General features: G+C 37.0%; 1 protein-coding gene and 1 long non-coding RNA gene across 2 annotated transcripts; both read left to right on the top strand.

Annotated features, from left to right (window-relative positions):
* Positions 1-15,725: 15,725 nt before the first annotated feature.
* Positions 15,726-17,267, top strand: LOC149812830 (PPR superfamily protein). The gene has a single exon (XM_089992303.1). The coding sequence runs from the start codon at positions 15,726-15,728 to the stop codon at positions 17,265-17,267; it is 1,542 nt and encodes a 513-aa protein (XP_089848429.1).
* Positions 17,268-18,745: 1,478 nt separating this feature from the next.
* On the top strand, positions 18,746-19,158 carry LOC149812831 (uncharacterized). Its single transcript, XR_016428293.1, has 2 exons — positions 18,746-18,822; positions 18,914-19,158. It is a non-coding gene; the product is annotated as an uncharacterized LOC149812831 (long non-coding RNA).
* Positions 19,159-23,452: the final 4,294 nt, after the last annotated feature.

Here is a 23,452-nt window from a genome sequence, read left to right on the forward strand (position 1 = left end):
TACATGATATTTTCTTGTATCAGAGTATTATATACTTTCATTAATATGGTTCTTTTCATGCTATATTTTTTGAATGACCACATTATTTGTTATTATGCTACTTTTGTCAGTACCAAATATAGAAAAGCTCGCTGAGCTAAATTTAAAAAAAAAAAGGGGCACAAAATTATTTTTTAATATTATTTTAATGACTTTAACATGTGTCACGTTCTGATTGCAGCATAATATTTTTTAATTATTTTTCCCAGATTCAAAACGATTTACTTGAGTATCGGTATCGGCCCGATTCACCTGAATCATTGGCCAAACGATACATGGCCAATACCGATACTGATAACATTGCATGAAATTAGGGATGGTAGTGGACTCGGGGTAGAGGCGGGGGACAAGGTCTTCACCCCTACATTCCTACCCCGTCTCAAAATTCTTCCCAACATCCCCGCCTTCATCCCCACATGGGTTTTGATTTTAACCTCCATCCCCATTTCATATCCTCCATCCTCGGTCAAAACGGGGTGAGGCGGAGCCGGTTTCTCGACTATCCATTGTCATCCCTAAAGGTATTTTAGTTATTTTACCAACTAAAATCGGGGACGGAGCAGGGTGGGAGAAAGCATAAGTCCAACTTCGCACGAGCTTTGATTTTAACCTTCATCCCCGCCTCCATCCCCATTTCATGTTCTCCGTCCCCGGTCCAAACAAGGTGAGCCAACCCGAGCTCCATTTTTGCTTGGTCCACTGCCATTCCTACATGAAACAACAGCACAGGCAGCTTGCTTATGTGTCAGTCTGTCAGATGAGCCCCACAAAATTTTCAGAGCAGTTCATGTTCATGATGAAGAGCATCTATCGCATGTTGAAACACAAGGAAAAACCTTGACGGTTTGATGTCATTCATCTCTATGAATGAAAGGAATCAAATGGACCCCTGACCGGATCGGCAATCAATGCTCGATCTCATATTAAGTATCATAAATTCTTGATATTAAAAAAGGAAGTAGAGAAGAAATATTATTATGAGGTTTCTGATTGGATGAGAGATACCCCTCTGATCTTTAGAACCCCGGGCTCTAAAGGTGACTGCAAATGGATTGGATATGGTCTGATCCAACTCCAACATGTTTTTCGAGATATGGATCCTTTAAGAAATATCTAAAATGTACATTTAAATTAGATTCAGAGCCGTTCAATCAAATTACCTATCTCTCCAGGAAATTGCTCGAATGACCGACAGCCTGTCACTTTTTTTTTTTTGCTGATGTTGCTTATTTAGCCTTAACCGTACTTCAACTACAAAAAATGACATTTAATAATTTCATGAAAAGAAATGGTCAAAGTGTCATTTTAAAGAGTCAAATACTGAAGTGATAGAAAAAGTAATTTAAGGTGGGTCATATGAGCAATTCTTTCAAAAGAGAGGCACTATCTTAAAAAAATATATATATATAGATGCTTAAACGTAATTTTGTCACAAGTTAAGCGCCTATACATAAGTTCCCTTAAAAAAAGCTCTGTACGGAAGTGATTGTGGAAGCATGTGGGAAACGAGAAAGGAAACGTGAATGAAACAAAAGGGAAATAAAGCAAAATCTTTGGGAAGCTAGAGAAAAATAAAAAATAAATAATAATATAAGAAAACATAACAAAAAAAACTTGGGCAAACAAGGTGGAAGCAATGAGAAAACTAGTGGGAAACAAAAGAGATGCAACAGGAAAGCAATTTGGGAAGTGAGTGAGAAGCGTGCTTTTCATAAATGAAAAGCGAGCTTCCCCATGCTTTTTCCTTTTGAGGGAAGCGTGGCACTTTTCCCCTTTAATGAGGCACTTTCGGTAACTATGGACTAATTAAACTCTGCTCATTTTAAGAAAAATTAGTCCCTCTTCTCTCTTGTTGCTCATTGGTTAAGTTCATCCATAGTTAGTGAAAACTTCTTGCTACGTAGGGAAGCTTGCTTTGGAACCGAAAAACTTTTAGATTCTCAAAAAGTTGGAAAAGCTTTGGAAAACTCGATTCCCATTTGAGAAGTCTGCTTCCTCCTCATCTCCCAAATTGATTCTCTTTAACTTTGTTAATGTTTCTTCCTTGTTTCCTTATCACTTCTCACTTGCTATGTTTTTTTTATTAAAAAGTAACATTTTTTTTATAACAAGCTTGCACGTTGGTTTATAGTGTTTTATACTTGTGTTTATGCCATTCTTATTTTCTTCCACCTGTGATATTCCACACGTGAGGACAGGGTCGACCCAGACCCGATCATATAATTAATGATTAGGTTCGGATTTTGCTCGGTCATGAAAATGGAATCCCAAACCCATACCTACAAAATTTTAGAAATTTTTTATTAAAAATACACGTCAAATACTCCGATCGAGTCAAGTACCCATGCAAAAAAATGGGTCGTGTAAGGTACCTGGCAAAAATCATGACCCAAATCTGGCCTGCATATTGCTCGAGTCGGGTTTAAGGTTACCCCGAATATTATTATCCAGGTCGGCATTTTGCATGCCCCTACCCGAGAATTCAGGTTCAGGTCAAGTTGGGTACTCTCGATACAAATCTAACCCATTGACAACCCTACTTTCACCAGTGCTTTGTATTGCTTCACAATCGTATCTCGCTTCCCGCTTTATATTACTTTTCAGTGATGGCTTTCCCACTTTCGCTTCATGAATAACTTCTCGTATCTAGGACCGGTTGACCTCTTTGAGATTTGAGGCCACTGCCTAGCACTACAAAAAAATGCTAATTAGCGACGGTAATTTGCGACAGATTTTTTTCATCGCAAATTTACAACAGATTAACGAGAGAAAACTATTTGTCACTAACATTTGAAATATTTGTAAAATTAGCGACGAACATATCTCTGTCGCTAAATCCGTCGCTAATTAGCGACAATATTTTTCCGTCGCCAAAACACTACAAAAAAATGCTAATTAGCGACGAAAAAATTCCCTCGCTAATTTTTTATTTAAACCGTCCCATCTGAGGCGCGAAATTTTTCCTCTCCCCGCTCAAAATTTTTCCTCCCTCCATTTTTCCCTCCCCCGTTCGATTTAAACCATCCTCGTCTCCTTCTGCTCGGGCACCAACGGCACCTCCATGCTCCGCGTCGTCGTCCAGCCTGACGCCTCCTGCAAGTTCTCTCCCGTCAATCCTGGCTACGCCGTCTGCCTTGACCGCATAAGGAAGGACCTCATCGTCGCCACCGTCGCTTCGTCGCTCGTCGGCTGCCTCATCATGGGAACCCTCACACCTGGCATGGGCACCAACGCCTACTTCGCCTACACCGTCGTCAAGTTCCACGACTTCGGTAACATCCCCTACAAGAGCGCCCTGGCCGCCGTCTTCGTCGAGGACCTGCTCTTCCTCCTCATCTCCGTTGTGGGCCTCCGTGCGAGGCTCGCCAAGCTCGTGCTCAGGCCCATCCGTGTCTCCTCCTCTGTGGGGATCGGCCTCTTCAATGGCATCAGCCCCCGAAGATCAACTCCCGTCTGCGTCTGCCATGACTGGCTCGCTGCGGAAGAGCGTCCCGATGCTGGAATGCGCCGGTTCTATGCAAAAACAATTGCTCACTGCCAGAGAATGCGCTGACAGAGTAAATTTTATTTTATTTTATTTTATTTTATTTTTAAATTTAACGACGGATTAGTGACAGATATTATCCATCGCTAATTTAAAATAACAAAGGACTCGCGATGGATCATGTTCGTCGTTAATCCGTCACAAATTAGCGACGAAAGTAGCGGCGGATAAGTTTTGGCACTACTTAGCGTCGAAAAATTTGTGATGAAATGTTTTCGTCGTTAATCTGACGTTAATCTATCACTAAACTGTTTAGCGATGAATTAATGTCAGATTAGCGACGAATGTAGGTCGTCGCTAATCCACAGGTTTCTTGTAGTGTAGGGCTTCAAATGAATATATATATCACATGCTGAGGGCCTCCAATGAAAAAAGTATATATGAAAAAATATGGGCCTCCATTAAAATATGCTTAGGGCCTCAACTTGTCTTGAGCTGCCCTACTCCTATCCATTTAGTTTCTTGGTATCAAATCCATAAACTTTTGAATAGGCTATTTTTAATAAATGTAAAAAAAATACTTAAAATTATTTTTTAATATTATTTTAATGGCTTTAACAAGTGTTACGTTCTGATTGACATAATATTTGTTAATTATTTTTTGGCCAACTCAAAACGATTCACTTGAGTATGGGCATCAACTGATTCACCTGAATGGTTGGCCAAACGATACAGGGCCCGTATCGATATTGACAACATTGAAAATAACTCAACTTAGGCTCTTTCATTAAAAACTAAATTTATCAATAGTGAGCTTATTTTAGCCTTTTGGTTTGACTAAATAAGGGTCAACTTAATTATTTTCAGAACAAGTGTTCCATTTATTAAACAACATACATGAAAAAAAAGGCAGTTAAATGTAATAATCAAGGGCAGCTTTTTACAAATAGTATAGTAACCTAGATGTCTTTCTGTAAATTGTTAAAAACCCAACAGTGTTGGGTTAGAGGTATTTCTACGGAAGTAATTCAAATTAATGCTCAAAGAAGTTTTTAATTAAGATTATCGATGTAATATATTGAAAAATAATGAGAGCTAGCCTAAAAAAGACAAAGGATTATATATATATTACATAACAGTTTTAGATTTTCAGTCAATGTCGTAGATGGACCTTGCTTTTATTAAAAATATCATTACTATCCATAAGCTGGAAAATACAACAAATATGACCAATTTACTTGACACTTTTGCCCTTTTACCACCTAAAACTTCAGGCCATTGAATTTTCAGGAGACAACTTAAACGGCAGCTGATTTTTTCAGGCGAAAACTTGCATGGCACTTACTTTTTTTCTAGGCGGCACTTACTTTTTTTCTAGGCGACACTTACTTGTTGCCTGATTTTTTCAGACGGCAACTTAGACAAGTGGTTTGATTAAGGCACCTAATTTTTTTAGGTGACAAAAGGGTAAAATTGTCAAGAAAAAAATAAGTGGTCATGTTTGACATATTTCTCTAGCCTCAGCCAAACCAAGGAATGCTACCATGCAGTTTGTCTATAATATTGTCAAATCATAAAATCCATTTCTTATTATAGATTATCAGGATAAAAGAAAAATTCATGTGACACCCATTATTCAAGAAATGGTTCTCATGATTTTTGTATGTCAAGGAAGCGTGGAGGTTGGTGTGCCTACTTTACTTGTTCAAGGCTAATCAACTGATGCCCTACATACTTTTCCTTATACTTATCATGTATGGTACACTTTAAGCTCATTCAAGGAGGGATTGGACAACCCCACAGGCTCTAGTTGGAAGAAACCCAATAATCTTAAGTAGAACCTAATGGTGTAACAAAGTGGGCAACTCTTAAATAAGATTCTCTACAAACATTTCTTACAAATGAAATTATATTGGAGCATAATGGAATCCACCAGGATCAAGCACTAATTGTTTCCACCTTAGGGTCATAATCCCAAGAGAGTGGATCGGCCCTATAGCGCTGCTTCATACTTGTGGCAGGTTCGACTCTAAAGAAAGTCGAACATGTGATCATCAGGAGCCTCCGAACGCTCACCCTAAGTAGGGTCATTAGAAACTCCACTTACATGTTTATATATATATATATATATATATATATATATATATATATATATATATATATATATATATATATATATATATATATATATATATATATATATATATATATATATATGTGTGTGTGTGATAAACGAATCTATGCGACAAGAGGCTGAATCTCAGTGAAAAACTAGTTTTCTAAATAGGGCTCTTAACCAAACTGGGTAACTTGGCAGGGAAACATATTGCCCAGTTTTAGTCTATATTTCAATCAGCAATGGTAAGGTTTTGCATGAAAGCCATTAAGTTCCAATACAAATAGAAGGCTTTTGTTGTCTACATTTCAAAAAAAAACAAATTAAAAGTTCTATTTATAAGCTTTTCATGTTCTAACGTAACAAGGAGTTGTCACCTTACTATATGCCCTCTTCAATGATGCTTTTAATTAGGTTTTTTTTTTATCTTTTTCCTTTAACTAATAGGAAGGCATAGGACTAGAACAAGGGCAGGTCTTGGTTTAGGTGTCCCTACTCACAGTATCGAGTTTGGTTGGCCAGGGACCATCAATCACCAAAACAACCAACTAAACCACCATATGAGATTTTAACTGGTTCTGAATTGAGTTAATGTATTCTTGGTAGGTTACCTAAAACCCTAGGGATGTCAATGGGTCAGGTCTCTGTCTGATCAGGGTTTGCCCTAACTATCTAAATAACAATCAATTGGGTTCAGGTTCCTGACCTGGATTATGTCAGGAAAAGAAAATGAATCCCAAACCTAAGCCATATAGTTTGAAAGGTGTTTAAAATATATATTTATACAAAAAAATACATATAAAATACTCGGTTCTGCATAATGGAGTCGGATATCCAAGCAAAATTGCATTCCAAACTCAATGGGTATTTGGGTTCAGGTCGGGTCAGCTACCGGGCATAAACCCAACACATTGACAGCCCTATTCAATGGGTATTCAGGTTCAGGTCGGGTCACCTTTTGCCCACAATGGCTCTGCACATGAAGGTGGGTGGGCTCATGGCATTTAAGTTCAAGGGCATCAAGAGTTTAGTATCTGGATTGTTGAGTGCATGTCCTTTTTTTACTCAAAGAAACCGCCCCGGCCGCAGAGACCTAGCTGCGATGGCTTAGCCTGACGTATTTACAGTCTCTGTCCATGTCGGTGTAAAACTCCGAGTGCTTACCCCTCAACTTTAGGGAGTCGTCAAGCTTTGGCTTATGCAGTGAGTGAATCCCACGGGATTTGAACATCTGATGATTAGAGGTGGGGTTATACATCCATTGGTGGTGAAGCTACACATCTACATTGAACGTTTGATGATTTTTTTGTCTACGTGATTTCAGGTAGGGAACCTTCAACATGTGTGCATGTACGTAGCACCAAGGGTGAATCCATATGTTGGAGTATAGGTTCAGACATATAATAGAGATGATATAAGTTCAAACCATGCGCTCAAATCAATATCTAGTGTTTTTGGAGGTTTACGGAACCCCAAAACATGATTTTATCAAAAATGATTTATGAAAAACCTTGTTTCTTGATCATAGTTCGTAAAAAACATGATTTATATTTTCAGATTATATTGGATGTGTGATTTATATGATCAACATATTGAAATTGATATTTATTATGTTCAATTAAATAAAATCCAAAAAGAGAATAAAATCATAAATATAAATATTCTGGGATGTTTTTGACAGTGAGAACCCCAAAATTTAAAAAATTATAAAACACAAAAATTATCGAGGTATTCAACATCTTTTTAACGAGATAAAACAAATTTTTTTGACTGTTGACCAAAGAGTTATTACTAAAATACTGACAGTGCTTTTTTCTTAGACAGTATTTAGTCACCTGAGTGACTGTCCTTACTGTTCTAGGATATTTTTTATTGTGATGACTCTGGAATACGGAAAACATTAAAACACAAAGATTACCAGGTTATTCGATAGCTTTTCAACGAGCCAAAACATGAAATTTTTTTATTTTGGACCAAGGAGATATGACCAAAATACTCATAGTAGTTTTCCTTAGACAGGATTCAGTCACTCGAGTGACTGTTCTTAGTGTTCGGGGACATTTTTAACAGAGACAACGCCGAAATTTGGAAAAGTGCAAACACAAAATTCATCGAGGTGTTTGATAGCTTTTTAACAATCTGAAACACTAAATTTTTTTACTTTGGATCAAAGAGTTATGACCAAAACACTAACAATGGGGTTTCCTTAAAAAATTTATTTATGTTTTAATGCAAATCCCAGACATGCATATATATATATATATATATATATATATATATATATATATATATATATATATATATATATATATATATATATATGGTCATTCATTTTTTTTTTCTGAACTAGGGAAACAGTACAAAAATTGCAAATGTGTGAACAACAGCAACACACATGATATTATGTTATTTTATCATTGTTATATATATATATATATATATATATATATATATATATATATATATATATATATATATATATATATATATAATTTTTTTTTTATTCAAATAGAAACAAAACTATAGATTCACACATAGTTTCCCAACCAACAATGAGACAAACACCGACCACTCAAAACGCGTCTACTCATGCCACTAATGCAAAGTGGGGGTCGGGTACCTACCTTTGTTCACAAAATCCAACAGGCACAGTCCCTAGGCACTGCTAGACACACCTTCTAGCGTGACTCCTCAATGGTTCTCCTCCTTAAAATTGTCCCGTACAAAAATACAATGAAATAAATAAGGAAAAATTAGAAAATGATCTAATAAAAATGAGAGAATGTAAGAAAAAAATGGAGACGGGAGAGCTGACCTACTCATGTCAACTTGGCCTTCTCCCATAGGCTGAGTGCTCTCCAAAAACTCCACCAAAATCGGTTTTTAGCTGGCTAACCTCCTCAGTTGCACCAACAAGTTTGATTACTTGAAGAGCGACGCCACCCCAAAGAAATACTTCAATGCCCAAAACCGTGAGTGCATGAGGGAGAGGGCGTGCGCGCGCGCGAGAGAGAGAGAGAGAGAGGTTGGACGTCCCCCTCCTCTCCTCCTCTCAAAAGCAAAAATGCCACCCCCCCCATCAATCATTTCCTTTGACTATCTATTTTTTAATACTTTTCTTTTGAATCCATTAAATGGATGGGCTGAAATGGGCAACACAACCTTTACTCTTAAATGGGAGTTTCAACTTACTGTTGTAAATGTATGTAGACCACGCTCTGCATGCATTGACTACAAAAAAGGTAGAATTTGCTATTTTTGCTTTATTTTTTTTCTAATTTTTGACCAATGATTTCTATTTGAAACCTCATTCAAAACTACTTCTAAATTTGAAAATTTTGCTCTCTTGGGCATTTTATCGAAAACTTGGCATGCGACACAATTCCCAATGCATAAAATAGATTTTTAAAATTATAAGCATGTATTATATAATTAAATAAATTAATTTAATCATGCTAATTATATGCTCATTAAATAATTAAATAATTAAATAATGGCATAATCAACTAATTAGGCATCTCAAAACCTAATTCGCTAAACATTATACTATGATACACGAATCATGCAACATAATGATAAAAACATACTAGTTCGATACCAAACCTAATTATGCATTCTATGGGTTTAATTTAGCAATCCCACCTTTGTAGATCTGAAATATAAGTGTAACGAAACACAAAAATCTGAGGGGTCGAGAACGCCATACCGAATTACCTCTTTGGCAATTCACCGAACACTTCACATGTGTGTGTAACACCAAGTAGAAACACAACAAATGGGTTCAGCTGGGGTGTTCTGTCACTGTCGGACATCACTACAATGCTATATAAATAATGAGGAGTGGCAGAATGTCTTTTTGCACAAAAACTAACGAAATTCAAAAATCGAGTAAGTTAATTTTGCAAGGATTGATCTAAGCAATACCAAAAACAATAGTTGCAAGGCTGAACGACTATGCTGGGTGTCTCCTCTATTCTGCATGCAAATTCAGGCATCTTCAACAGTGGCTGCACATTTTCCAATACTCAATTTCTAAGAGGAACTTGATTTCCTTGGAGAAATTGATCAACAATAAGAAAAAAGAGACGAGGATCAAGGTGTCAATGATGGAGATGGTGCAGATGGTGATGGCATAACAAAAATTAGTATAGTTTCTGCTATGCATAATTCCCAATGCTGAGAATGAGGCACAGATTCCAAGAAATCTCCATTAAGGCAAATCAAAAAGAGGATAAGCCGCAAAAAATGCAAGAAATGAATAAAAAAGAAGCAAATAGCTCACCTCTAGGCATTCATGGGGTCGTGTAAGGGCACATCGCTGCTGGGACATGGTTCCCAAGGCTGAAATGACATAAATCCCAAGAAATATCTATTTTAGGAAAATTGGCCAAGGAAAAATCCCTAAAAAAAGAGAAAGGATGAGAAGAAAAAGGAGATGAACTCACCTATGCTTGTCAATGGAAAGTGTGGGTGGTATCAATCCCTAGAATCTAGAGGACACAAATCCCTAGGTGGGATGGCTAGGGTGAGAGAAGAAGGAAAATGGTTTTCTAAGAAACCAAAGTGAAATGGGGGTGTCGACTCCAAAGGGAGAAAAAGAGAGGAATATAGAGGGTTGGGGTGCCCTAGTGGGCCCCACCTAGCCTCACTTATGTGCCAAAACCAACCTGGGTCCTATTTAGATCTGATTTGGATCCAAATCAACCCAAAACTCCAATTCGGTTTATGGGTGTAAAATAATATATAAATCCTAAAAATAAAACTAACATATAATTACACATACATATATTTTCTGGATTAAAATAGAATAATTTTATTTTATTTAGTTACTAAAATCTCATAAAAACCCTAATTTGGATCGACCCATATGGACTTTGGGTCCATACTAAAAATCTAATTCTTTTCTCAAAATAAAATTTTATATTTTGCTAACACGAAATAACTATTCTAACTCTAGATAGTTGATGGTTTTTGTACTCTCTAAAAATAATGATTTTATTTAATTAAAATATTATATTGAAATTATTTATAACCAAAATACCTTTGATAGAATTTCTTTTGTAAACTTCCAAAATACATCTAGTTAAGTTCAAAACACTGTGAAAACACCTCGATAAATCATAACTCACTAAAACGTATACTTTTCATTATAAATTAAATATTTTAAATAGTTATTTATCAAAAAAAATACCAATTGTGCCCTTGTTGGCAATAAACGAGTAAATAAAAATGTAAAATATCAATAAAATGAAGTTCAAAAGCTAGAAATACATTTATAACTTGAAGATAAAAATGGTTTTTCTTTATTTATATATAATCCTAAAAAATTATAGGTTTTACACAAAAAATAAAAAATCAAAGAAGATCAAAGAAAAATCAAAACCCTAATAAAAAAAAACCCTAAGAAGAAGAAGCAGAATGAAGAATAAAGATTATGTGAGAGCGTGGGAGGAACGAAGAAGGAAAAAAAAAGAAAAAGAGAGAGAGAGAGAGAGGAACGAAGGAAGGGAAGAAAGAAGAAAGGCGGGGAGAAAGAGAGAAGAGGAAAAAAAATGAGATGGATAGGGCCCCCTCCTATTTTTCTTTGTTGAAAGAGCTTTCCCTAATCCTTGTTCTTTTCGTGACAGGGGTAGAATGGTAAAATGTCATTCCTTGAACTCAATGGACATGCATTCCCACATCCAATGGTTGTTTCATACATTGTCTCATCTGGCCGCGTTGTCCAATTTAGGAGGGCAGGGGACGGTGCATCAAACCAGCCTTAAGTTCAAGGCTGGGAAACGATATGAATGAACACTAAATCCTCGGGCTCAACTCTTTTACCATTAGGACAATCTCATGCTTGGCAAAAGTTTAAAATGGCAATCATTCACTACCATTTTTTGTGCAATTTTCAAGTTTTTACATTTCATGGGGTTAAAACAAATTTAAATTTGAAAATTAAATACGTAAAAAATAAAACCATAATGTAAATCTTATGATAAAAACACAATATTTTCATTTAAAAGACAATATTATAATTATCTTAGAGTATTTTATATATATTAAATATTTAAAAGAAGTTAGCACGCAATCCTGGTTATTAGATTGACATGCTTGCAACAGTCACGCCTCTACAAAAGTAGTCGACATGTGTTCCCAAGATAAAGGGCAAAGAAAACTTTCTTACGAAAGCATTCTTTCCTCCATAAATCGTTTGTTCTTTTGTCGTAATTGAATAAGAAATTAATCATGTTCGTAGACTTGTTTTCCTCACCTACAAAACAGCCAATTTCTCATGGTTTACATGCAAGCTTTAGTAACCTTGTGGAATTCCGACTTTTGAGACTGTGCTTTAGAAGGCAACCCGAAAAAGTGCTTTTGGATAAAAAAGAATTCTCTCAACTGAGAATTGATTGGCACGTTTAGAAGCTAGAAAGATGTAGGAAAAATGATGCAAATGAAAAATTAGTATAGATTTTTCAACCCTTTTAAATGAGAGATATTTTTTTACTCAGAGTTTTTCTAAAAAAAATATATTTTTGATAGAAACCATTCCTCCAATAAGACCAAGAGAAAATTTATTTTTACACTTCTCACCACTGATCTCACCGCATCTCACTTCCACCACCGTCACTACCACCCTCCTCTTTCTCATTTTTTTCACATTTTCTCACTCTATTTTTATCATGCTAAACAAACAAGCCAAAAACTTTCCTTTAAAAACTTTGCATGGGAAAAACTTTCTTTTTCACTTCCAAACGTGCCCTTTATATTGACATTGGAAGAGGAAGAATTATCTTTTCTTGTTCAAAGCAAAAGTTGACGCTTCAGTCCCCTGACTCTGAGAGAGAGAGAGAGAGAGAGAGAGAGAGAGAGAGAGAGAGAGAGAGAGAGTTGGGAATGAGAGGATGCCCATCTTCGTTCTCGAAATGTCTTCTGCATGCCACTAAAAATTTTGCTAAAACTGATGTAAATTTGATGACCAACCTCTTAGTTTCTCACTCTAGAAATGGAGACATGGAGTCTGCACTCAAGGTGTTTGACGAGATGCCCGACCGAAATGTGGTCTCATGGAGCACGTTGATCTCGGAGTATTCTCTACACGGTTACTTCAAAGAGGCACTAAAGGCATTTGTGTTGATGAACTCGATTATGCACGCAAATTCAGGCATCCTTGATAGCGGCGACATATTTTCCAATACACAATTTCTAAGAGGAACTCAATTTCCTTAGATAAATGGATCAACAATAAGAAAAAATATATGAGGATCAAGGTGTCATTGATGGAGACGGTGCAGATGCTATCCATAATTCCCAATGGTAAGAATGAGGCATAGATTCCAAGAAATGTTCATTAAGGCAAATCGGCAAGGGGATAAGCCACCAAAAATGCAAGAAATGAATGAAAGATAAGCAAAGAGCTCACCTCTAGGCATTCGTGGGGTCGTGTAAGGGCGCACCGCTGCTGGAACATGGTTCCCAAGGCTGAAATGGCATAAATCGCAAGAAATGTCTATTTTAGGAAAATTGGCCAAGGAAAAATCCCTAAAAAAGAGAGAGAGAAAAGATGGAAAGAAGAAGAAGATGAACTTATTTGTGCTTGTTGATGGAGAGTGTGGGTGGTATCAATCCCTAGAATCTAGAGGACACAAATCCCCAGGTGGGTCCGCTAGGGTGAGAGAAGAAAGGCAATGGTTTTCTAAAAAACCAAAGTGAAATGGGGGTGTCGACTCCAAAGGGAGAAAAGGAGAGGAATATAAGGGGGTTTGGGTGCCCTAGTGGGGCCCACCCAGCCTCACTTATGTGCCAAAACCAACCTGGGTCCTATTTAGATCTGATTTGGATCCAAATCAACCCCAAACTCCAATTCGGGTTGTGGGTCTAAAATAATATATAAATCCTAAAAATAAAACTAACATATAATTACACATACAAATATTTTCTGGATTAAAATAGAATAATTTTATTTTATTTAGTTATTAAAATCTCATAAAAACCCTAATTTGGATCGACCCATATGGGTCCAAACCCATATGGACTTCGGGTCCATACTAAAAATCTAATTCTTTTCTCAAAACAAAATCTTATATTTTGCTAACACGAAATAACTATTCTAACTCTAGATAGTTTGTGGTTTTGGTACTCTATAAAAATAATGATTTTATTTAATTAAAATATTATATTGAAATTATTTATAACCAAAATACCTTTGATAGAATTGCTTTTGTAAACTTCCAAAATACATCTAGTTAAGTTCAAAACACTGTGAAAACACCTCGACAAATCATAACTCACTAAAATGTATACTTTTCATTATAAATTAAATATTTTAAATCGTTATTTATCAAAAAAAATATAAAAATACCAATTGTGCCCTTATTGGCCATAAATGAGTAAATAAAAATATAAAATATCAATAAAATGAAGTTCAAAAGCTAGAAACATATTTATAACTTGAAGATAAAAATGTTTTTTCTTTATTTATATATAATCCTAAAAAATTACAGGTTTTAAAAAATAAAAAAATCAAAGAAGATCAAAGAAAAAAAAACCTAAGAAGAAGAAGCAGAATGAAGAATAAAGAATATGTGAGAGAGTGGGAGGAACGAAGAAGGGAAAAAAAAGAAAAAGAGAGAGAGAGAGGAACGAAGGAAGGGAAGAAAGAAGAAAGGGGGGGAGAAAGATAGAGGAGGTAAAAAATGAGATGGTTAGGGTCCCCTCCTATATATTTTTTTTATTTAAAGAGCATCCCCTAATCCTTGTTCTTTTCGTGACAGGGGTAGAATGATAAAATGTTGTTCCTTGAACTCAGTGCACATGCATTCCCACATCCAATGGTTGTTTCATACATTGTCCCATCTGGCCGCGCTGTCCAATTTAGGAGGGCAGGGGACGGTGCATCAAACCAGTCCTAAGTTCAGGATTGGTAAACGATATGAATGAACACTAAATCCTCGGGCTCAACTCATTTACCACTTGGACAATCTCATGTTTGGCAAAAGTTTAAAATGGCAATCATTCACTACGTTTTTTTTTGCGATTTTCAAGTCTTTACATTTCTTGGGGTTAAAACAAATTTAAATTTTAAAATTAAAATACGTAAAAAATAAAACCATAATGTAAATCTTATGATAAAAACACAATATTTTCATTTAAAAGACAATATCGCAATTATCTTAGAGTATTTTTTATATATTAAATATTTAAAATAAGTTAGCACGCAATCCTGGTGCTTAGATTGACATGCTTGCAACAGTCATGCCCCTACAAAAGTAGTCATGTTTTCCTAAGATAAAGGGCGGAGAAAACTTTTTTAAGAAAGCATTCTTTCTTTCACAAATTGTCTGTTCTTTTATCGTAATTGAATAAGAAATTAATCACGTTCGTAGACTCGTTTTCCTCACCTACAAAAAAGCCAATTTCTCAAGGTTTACATGCAAGCTTTAGTAACCTTGTGGAATTCCTACTTCTGAGACTATGCTTTAGAAGGCCACCCGAAAAGGTGGCTTTTGAATAAAAAAAAGGAATTCTCTCAACTGAGAATTGATTTGGTAGAAAAAGTGATGCAAATGAAAAATTAGTATGGATTTTTCAACCCTTTTAAATGAGAGATCTTTTTTTACTGAGAGTTTTTGTAAAAAATATATACTTTTGATAGAAAACATTCCTCCACTGAGACCAAGAGAAAATTTATTTTTACACTTCTCACCAGCGATCTCACCGCATCTCACCCCCACCACCCTCCACCCACCATCTTCCTCTTTCTCATTTTGTCACATTTTCTCGCTCTATTTTTATCATGCTATACAAACAAGCCAAAAACTTTCCTTTAAAAACTTCTCGTATCAAAACTCATGGGCAAAACTTTCTTTTTCACTCCCAAACGTGCCCTTTATATTGAGACATTGGAAGAGGAAGAATTATCTTTTTCTTGTTCAAAGCAAAAGCTGACGCTTCAGTCCCTGCCTCTGAGATAGAGAGTTGGGAATGAGGGGATGCCCATCTTCGTTCTCGAAACGTCTTCTGCATGCCACTGAAAATTTCGCTAGAACAGATGTAAATTTGATGACCAACCTCTTAGTTTCTCACTCTAGAAATGGTGACATGGAGTCTGCACGCAAGGTGTTTGAAGAGATGGCTGACCGAAATGTGGTCGCATGGAGCGCGTTGATCTCGGGGTATTCTCGACATGGGTACTCCAAAGAGGCACTAAAGGCGTTCGTGTTGATGAGGAGATGGGGCGTGGAGGCTAATCAGTTTACCTACGGGAGCGTTCTTAGAGCGTGTACCAACTTGTTGTCTCTACAAGGGGGAGAAATGGTGCAGAATTGTATCATAAGGGGAGGATATTGTCAGAATTTGTTTGTGCAGAGTGCTCTTGTTGGTTTGCACTCTAAATGTGGGAGAATTAAAGATGCATTGTACGTGTTTGAGGTGATGTCTGTGCGAGATCTTGTGTCGTGGAACACGATGATTGGTGGGTTTGCGGCAAAAGGTTTCCGAGACCGGGCAATGAAGCTGTTTCGGTGGATGTTGGGGGAGGGGATGCTGCCTGACCGATACTCATTCGGAAGTGTTCTGAGGGGGTGCTGTAATCATGGGACTGAAGAGGATGTTAGGATGATTCATGGATTGACCATCAAACTCGGATGTGACTCGTATGATATTATTGTTTGTGGGGCTCTAATTGATGCTTACGCGAAATGTGGGGGTTTAGGAGATGCTAAGCTTGTGTATGATTCTATGGAAGAGAAAGACGTGGTTAGTTCAACAGCATTAATTACTGGATACATACATGGCAGGAAGAGTGGTGTTGTAGCAATGGATATGTTTAGTAACATTCATAAGATGGGGATGAGAATTGATGGCATCTTGCTCTGTTCAATGCTTAGTATATGTGCAGATATTGCATCATTCAACATGGGGAGGCAAATTCATGCTCATCTATTGAAAAACCAATCAAATCATGATACTGCATTGGCAAATGCTTTAGTAGATATGTATGCAAAGACAGGAGCAATTGAAGATGCAAACCGGGCTTTTAATGAGATGGCAGAGAGAAATGTGATCTCCTGGACTTCTTTGATCACTGGATATGGGAAGAATGGCTTAGGAAAAGAGGCTCTTGAACTCTTTCAAGAGATGGAAAGAAGTGGTGTGAAGCCTAATGATGTTACTTTTTTGGGTGTCCTTTGTGCTTGCAGCCATGGTGGGATGCCAAGCTTAGGACAGCAGTGGTTTGATACCATGGTCAATGCCCACAGAATCCAACCGAGAGATGAACATTATGCTTGCATTGTTGATCTCCTTGCACGCTCTGGATGGCTTAAAGAGGCGTATGAATTTATTTGCAATATGCCCATAAGACCTAGTGCTTCTTTGTGGGGGGCACTGCTTGGTGCTTGCCTAGTCCAGAAGGACATGGTCATGGGAAAAATAGCTTCTAGGCATTTAATCACCATAGACCCCATGAATTCAACAAGTTATGTAGTAATTGCCAATGTACATGCGGCTGCAGGTCTGTGGGAGGAGGCGGAAAATGCAAGGAGATTGATGAGAGAAAGGGGTTTAAATAAGGAACCTGGATGGAGTTTGAGTTATTTGGTGGAAGAGCCCCTTCTTTTGCCAAGAGAAACGATGGGTTAAATTCAGAAGATTTGAGTAATAACACTGAGCCCAGCATACAACATGAGAGGAGAAAATGAAGGATGTAACATTTGGTAGTTACAGAACCAAGTTTTTCTTCACCCCTGCATTCAATGTGAGAGTAGTGAGAAGATGAAAGACGCTACTAAAGGAAATGTGGGTGTGAGGCTTCATGATGGAAATCATTATTGTACCTGTCGAACATAATCAACAAGTATGGATTACACTAGAAGGTCCTTTGAGCATGCGAACGAAAGAAAGCACTAAGCTATGCCGTTGCTCTTATTAATTCCTCTGGTTCTTGGATATGTGTTATCACATCTCCTGTCACAAGGGACCAGCAAATGCCATAAAAGTGATGGATTTTTCACAATTAAAAAAGCTGTGATACAGAATATGTTTTCTTGACCTGCAGCAAGATCTATTCTTGATGATTCAAGAATCTTCAATCTGGTTAACGTCATCTAGCAACACGTTTCTCAGTGTCCTAATTAGGCTAATGGCAAATCAACCATCAGAAACACCCAGAAAGTCTTAGCCTGAATTTATGTAATGTAGGACGACTGCTATGTGTGTTTACAGGAACCTGAACACAATGCAGGATCTGTCATAGAGCTCCATGTAACCAGATGTCTATATGTTTTCTGTCCTGAAGCACGACCTATACTTAGTGATCCAAGAATCCAGAATGGTGCTGATTGTTACAGAACAGTAGATTCCTCGCTGTCATACTTAGGCTACATCAACAATCAGGCAACAGAAACACCGACTGTAGCCATCAGTGATGTGTGTATGTATTTACAGGCACCTAAAGTCGGTACAGGATCATTATCTTCCATGAAATGCTTGTGGGTAACTTTAGACTAAACGGGCCTCACATGGGTATTGTATCCATAAGGGCTTTGCTTGCAACACCAGAGAAAAAAGGTGAACCTCATGCCACTTTAATGCCTTTCCCCTAATTTTTGCAGACATTTTTGCAAAGAAAATTACAGAATAAGACTTTCTGAGTTGTGGTTAAAACTTGAAAAATTGAAACACACTACAAACAGAGGTCGACTTGCATGACTGGATCATCATTTAGATTGCATTTACTTGATTTATGTAGCAGCGCTGGTGGCAACTAATGTTTCATGCTGACACTCGTTTATTTTTCTGTGGAAAATGCAAACCAGATTGCTGCTGTTGCATCATGTTTTCAACCATACATGTCAAGTTCAGCTGTTGATAGTTTTGTCTCCTGCATGAATCCATTAATTAACATAAAATGTTCTGCAGTTATAACATGGAGAACACAATGAAAATATGTACAAGAATGAGTGATGCTCATTGAATGTACATGGATGTGAGAATAGACTTGCAGTTGCTTATTATTATCAGTAAGATGCTCACCTGTTTTGGCTTAGCTACTTTGGATTCAAGATCGCTTCATTTCTTCCTTTCATTCTAATGCTGGAACTTTTTGCAGGACTTGGCAGGAAGAGAGCTTAAAATCAGCAAGCTCCCTAGTGTCAGGAACTAGTGAAATTCCAACTTCGTATGGTCCTATAATCAGGTTTGTATTTGTCTATGTTTTCTCTTTTCTATTATTCATTTATTTCTTATTCTTTTCACACTCAAGAAACTCAATCAGGTAGCAATTGCAGGTGTTCAACGCAATACTAGATTGAAGGTTGATTGGATTCAAAACTACAATCAACTCCGAGGTTTTTCAGTTTATATGTTGAAATAAGGTTTAGTAAAAGGAAAAAAATCCATCAACAGATCAAGTTGTAAAATTGTTCCGTAGTGCATGTTTGTGCAGGAATGAACAGATCTGTGGCTCTAGTTCGTGTATATAGTCAACAATGTTATGCTTCAGTTCTGAGATTTATGAATAGAATTATTTGCATATTAGTCTAAGAACCATCCAGGAGCTGAAATCGTTTTGGGCTGTAAGAGTAGCAGACTCCCATTAAAATATCTGGGCATAACTATATTGAAAGGCTGCTCGATGGATTCTCTTTGGGCTCATATCGCAAGCCGTATATCCAACATACTCCAATCATGGATTGGCTGTTTTCTTTCCCTTGCTGCCATGGTCACTTTGGTCTAAGCTGCCCAAGAAGTCCGTGAAGCACCTCAATAAAATTATGAGGACTTTCCTTTGGGGTATGAATCATTAGAACAAAAAATTGGTCAAGTGGGACCTTGTTACAGCCACATGGGAACTGGTTTTGCTGGAAATCAAGAGATTTGATGCATTCAATCAGACCCTTTTATGTGAGTGGAGCCTTAAATGCAGCTTTTTAAGTGCAAGTATAAATCAGTGGGATCACCTTGGAATGGAGGCCTAACTCTAAATGCAGACATGGATCAGGGATTTAGTTAGAATGGCAACATGTTTAGGCTCCATTCAAGCAATTTGTTCGAGCTAAGCTAGGGAGAGGTGATCGGCTGCTTCTTTGGCTGGACTCAGGTGTGGCCATCAGCTGCTTTCCATCTCTTTTATATCCCTTTTCAGGTTGGCCTTGTACTCTGATGCTAAGGTCTGCCAATGCTGGAATAGAGGCATTGGCTGGTTCGTGATTCTGTGTAGAAACCTTTTGAAGGAAAAGTTTAATGATTGACAGACTCTTGTGCAGCTTATCAGCCCATTTCAGCCTAGTGAAGCTGATGATTTGGTGGCCTAGTCATGTATTCATCCAGTCTGATGGCTGTTCTCCGCTAACCACAAGGATATAGGGACTCCATATTTAATCTTCGGTGCCATTACTGGAGTGATGGGCACAGGCGGGGATGTTTATGGCAGCATCCTTTTATAGAGCAGTGCTCGAGCCTATTATATGACATTTCTTCCTCAATATGTTTTGTAGGGTTGAAGTCTCTCACCTAGAGCTCGAACCTTTGCATGGCTTTTATCGCTTGACAAGGTAAATACTCAACTTACCTCGAAAAAGGAGTCCAAATTGTTATTAGATGCTACATGTGCTTTTTTTTGGTTGAGGATTCTACCGCCCACCTCGTCTGGTCTTGCAAAAGTTTCCATCACTTATTCAAACTTTCATGGTCAAGTGTAAGGATTGTGGTATCTGAAGTTTCCTGCATTAGAGACCTTGCACCTACAACTTTTAGGAGAACCAAGAGGCGGAGGATGGTGTGGAAGTGGTGGATCATGAAAAACATGGTGGTAAACTTGGCTCGAGCAGAACAATAGACTGTTCTAGAATAAGTCTTCACATTGTATTTGTACCAGATAAGGTTCTAGAATAAAGTCTTTCCATTGCATTGTATTACATAGGCGGATCCAAGCTGAGATTCTCTTTTGCAATTTTATTCGATAGCCGAGTTCGAATCTATCCTGGATTGGCTTGTCTAGTTTAGGACCTGAGCCTTCGCTGCCATTGTACACTGACTTCTTGTTGCCTGTTTCTGTCTCTGATTAATAAATTTCTCTTCTATTACCAAAAAGAAGAAAACAGACTTATTTGTTTCAAAAGTAAATGATGTGCACAGAGACAATATTTAGGATATGATGCATAAATCTGTGTTAAGATCTGCATATTATTACATGATATGCATGTGTATTGATTAATTTGTTCACTAGGTGTCATGCAAGTATGCACATGCAGCTGCAACCAGTTTCAATGTTTTCAAGTTAAAATTTTCATTTTCTTGGCCATGAAATTTTCAAAATCTTCTCTTTTGAGGTTTTATTAGTAAAATCTTGGACGTTGTGTAAGCATAGGAGGAATTAGTAAAATATATTCTTTAATTTCATCGATAAAGCAGAAAATTAAATGACAGCCTACAAAATACAAAACTCTCGATCATAAAAAGCAAACAAATAAAAAACCAAAAGTTTTATTCTGTCCATAAATTGGATATATCATGATAATAATAGAATTATCTTGAAAAATTCAAATAGAATCATGATAAAATTCAGTTATCAGGATTTTATCAGACTTTATGGCAAATTTTTTAATTGCAATCATTCAATTAACGAGCCTAAGTGCACATCATCCTCTATAAAGTTGCAATGCCACATTTGTATTGATCTAAGGGAATTTGCTGGTCATAGCACATGCTAGTCCATGAATTGCCATATTAACATAGGATTTTAAGAGCGTGAAGTCTGCTGCCTTGTAGTCGCAGCAGCAAGTTTGGTGCTAATTATTTAGTAATTAGTATGTCAGTTTTTTTTATTTATTACACGGAGAAACTGCACCCGCGGTCAGAGACCTGGCCACGCTGGTCATAGCCTGCCATTCCTAGGGTCACCTTCCAGGCAGTGTAAAACCCCGTGGCTGCCATGGATATCAAATGGAATTCCTGAATGCACCCCCTTATCTCGCAAGGGTATCAAAAGTCAGAACACATGTTCTGATGAATCCATTTATCCAGGATAGATGTAATAAGATGATATTCAATAGTACCCAGCAATTCAATATCCCAGCTTATCCAATTTAACCGAATAAATGGGTGCATTAGAACATGTGTTCTGACTTCCCAATATGCTTAACAGAAAAATCATGTTAATGAATCCATTGACTATGGGGATTGCTGTAAACCAGCACTGTAACCAGTGTAGCAGAGCTATTTGCGTGTTTTAAGGAGTAAAGGTTTGTCCAGTTTGAAGTTCATGGAATTGAAATATATATATATTTTTTACCTATTGCAAGAGTGTAGAGCAGATTCCAGCCTTGACAACATGGTAAAGGTCGCATTTGGTCTGAATACTCCACCCAACTGGGTGGAAAAGAAGCCCTTAAATCTAGGAAAATCCGTGTGTGTAGGTGCATGTGTAAAAGATATGTATATATGTAGTTAGATTGAGTCGATACTTGTATTTATGATTTCTAGCTCATTAGTTCTGTACCTTCATTAGTAAATATTTACTCATATATATATATATATATATATATATATATATATATATATATATATATATATATATATATATATATATAGGGAAGTGTCAATAACATGCACAATTGATTTTGGACACTATATGCCCCTCAAAATGGCTTCTTTGTAATTTTTGACTTGGGTTTTTTTTTGTCATTTGTTTAAAATATGTTAATTTAATTTGAGCATCTAATGACTAACGTACCCTTCTTCTAAAACTCATGCCCTTTCCCTAATCTTCACTCCCCCCATCTAACGGTTGCCCACCCTCACCTGAAACACACCAGAAAATCACCTGAATCCAATCCAGCATGTGTACTTGCTGGCTTCCCGCACCATTCCACCTCTCTCTAACTTCAAAGAAGGAAGAGAGATTTTGGTGCTCCAAATCTAGGTGTTGCATTTGATCTGTTTGGATCATTTTAATATAAATTGTTCTTTTTTTGGCATTTCACAATTTGGAATATTCTTTTTTGCATGACTCTTCACTCTTAGTTTGGTGATGGAGTGTTCACCTTGTTTGTCAATCAATTTGATTATATTGTGTTTTAGTGGTCAGGTTTTGCATGTTGCTATCTTGTTGGTTGCAACATAGAAAAATACAGATGTGGATGCCTATACCAGCAATTTCTTTTAGGGCTACTAGTGGGATGCTTATATATTATTCCTTTTTCTTTATAGAAAAACAGAAGCAGCATTCTATAAGAATTCAAACTAACGGCAACAAATAGTTCTATTGTCATCTGAAATTGAGAGTGAAATCAGCAAATCCTAAAATGATCATCCCCTATGAAAAGAGTGCCATTTTCACAACAAGCTCCCATGGGATCATCTACTTTGAATCTCAATCCGAGGATCTTTGTCCAACTCCTTTCCCAGGTCAACACAAAATAACAACCCCAATATTTGTGTGTGTGTGTGTGTGTGTGTGTGTGAGAGAGAGAGAGAGAGAGAGAGAGAGAGAGAGAGAGAGAGACGTGGAATGGCGCTAAAAGCCAGCAGGTACACGTGCCTGAGTCAGATGATTTTCTTGTGTGTTTCTAGTTAGGGGTGGGCAACTGGTAGATGAGGGGAGGGAAGATTAGGGAAAGGTTGTGAGCTTTATATAGAATGATACTTTTAGAAATGCATGGCTACTTTTTGAGGGTTACAGGTCTTTTAAAATTGAAGGGAATTGAAGAGTAAACACTTTCTAAAAAGAGTAATGAATCCATCAAATTGACCTTTTTGACTTGAAAAATTAACCATATATTTTAAAAATATATCACTTTTTAAGAGTATTTTAATCATTTTAATAT

Source organism: Nuphar pumila, chromosome 16 (genome assembly GCF_984573655.1).
Source record: "Nuphar pumila chromosome 16, dmNupPumi1.hap1.1, whole genome shotgun sequence".
Lineage (NCBI taxonomy): Eukaryota > Viridiplantae > Streptophyta > Magnoliopsida > Nymphaeales > Nymphaeaceae > Nuphar > Nuphar pumila.

Bases quoted from the DNA above. Each gene is read 5' to 3' on its own strand.
- LOC149812830 (XM_089992303.1), top strand. From the start codon at position 15,726: ATGGAGTCTGCACGCAAGGTGTTTGAAGAGATGGCTGACCGAAATGTG.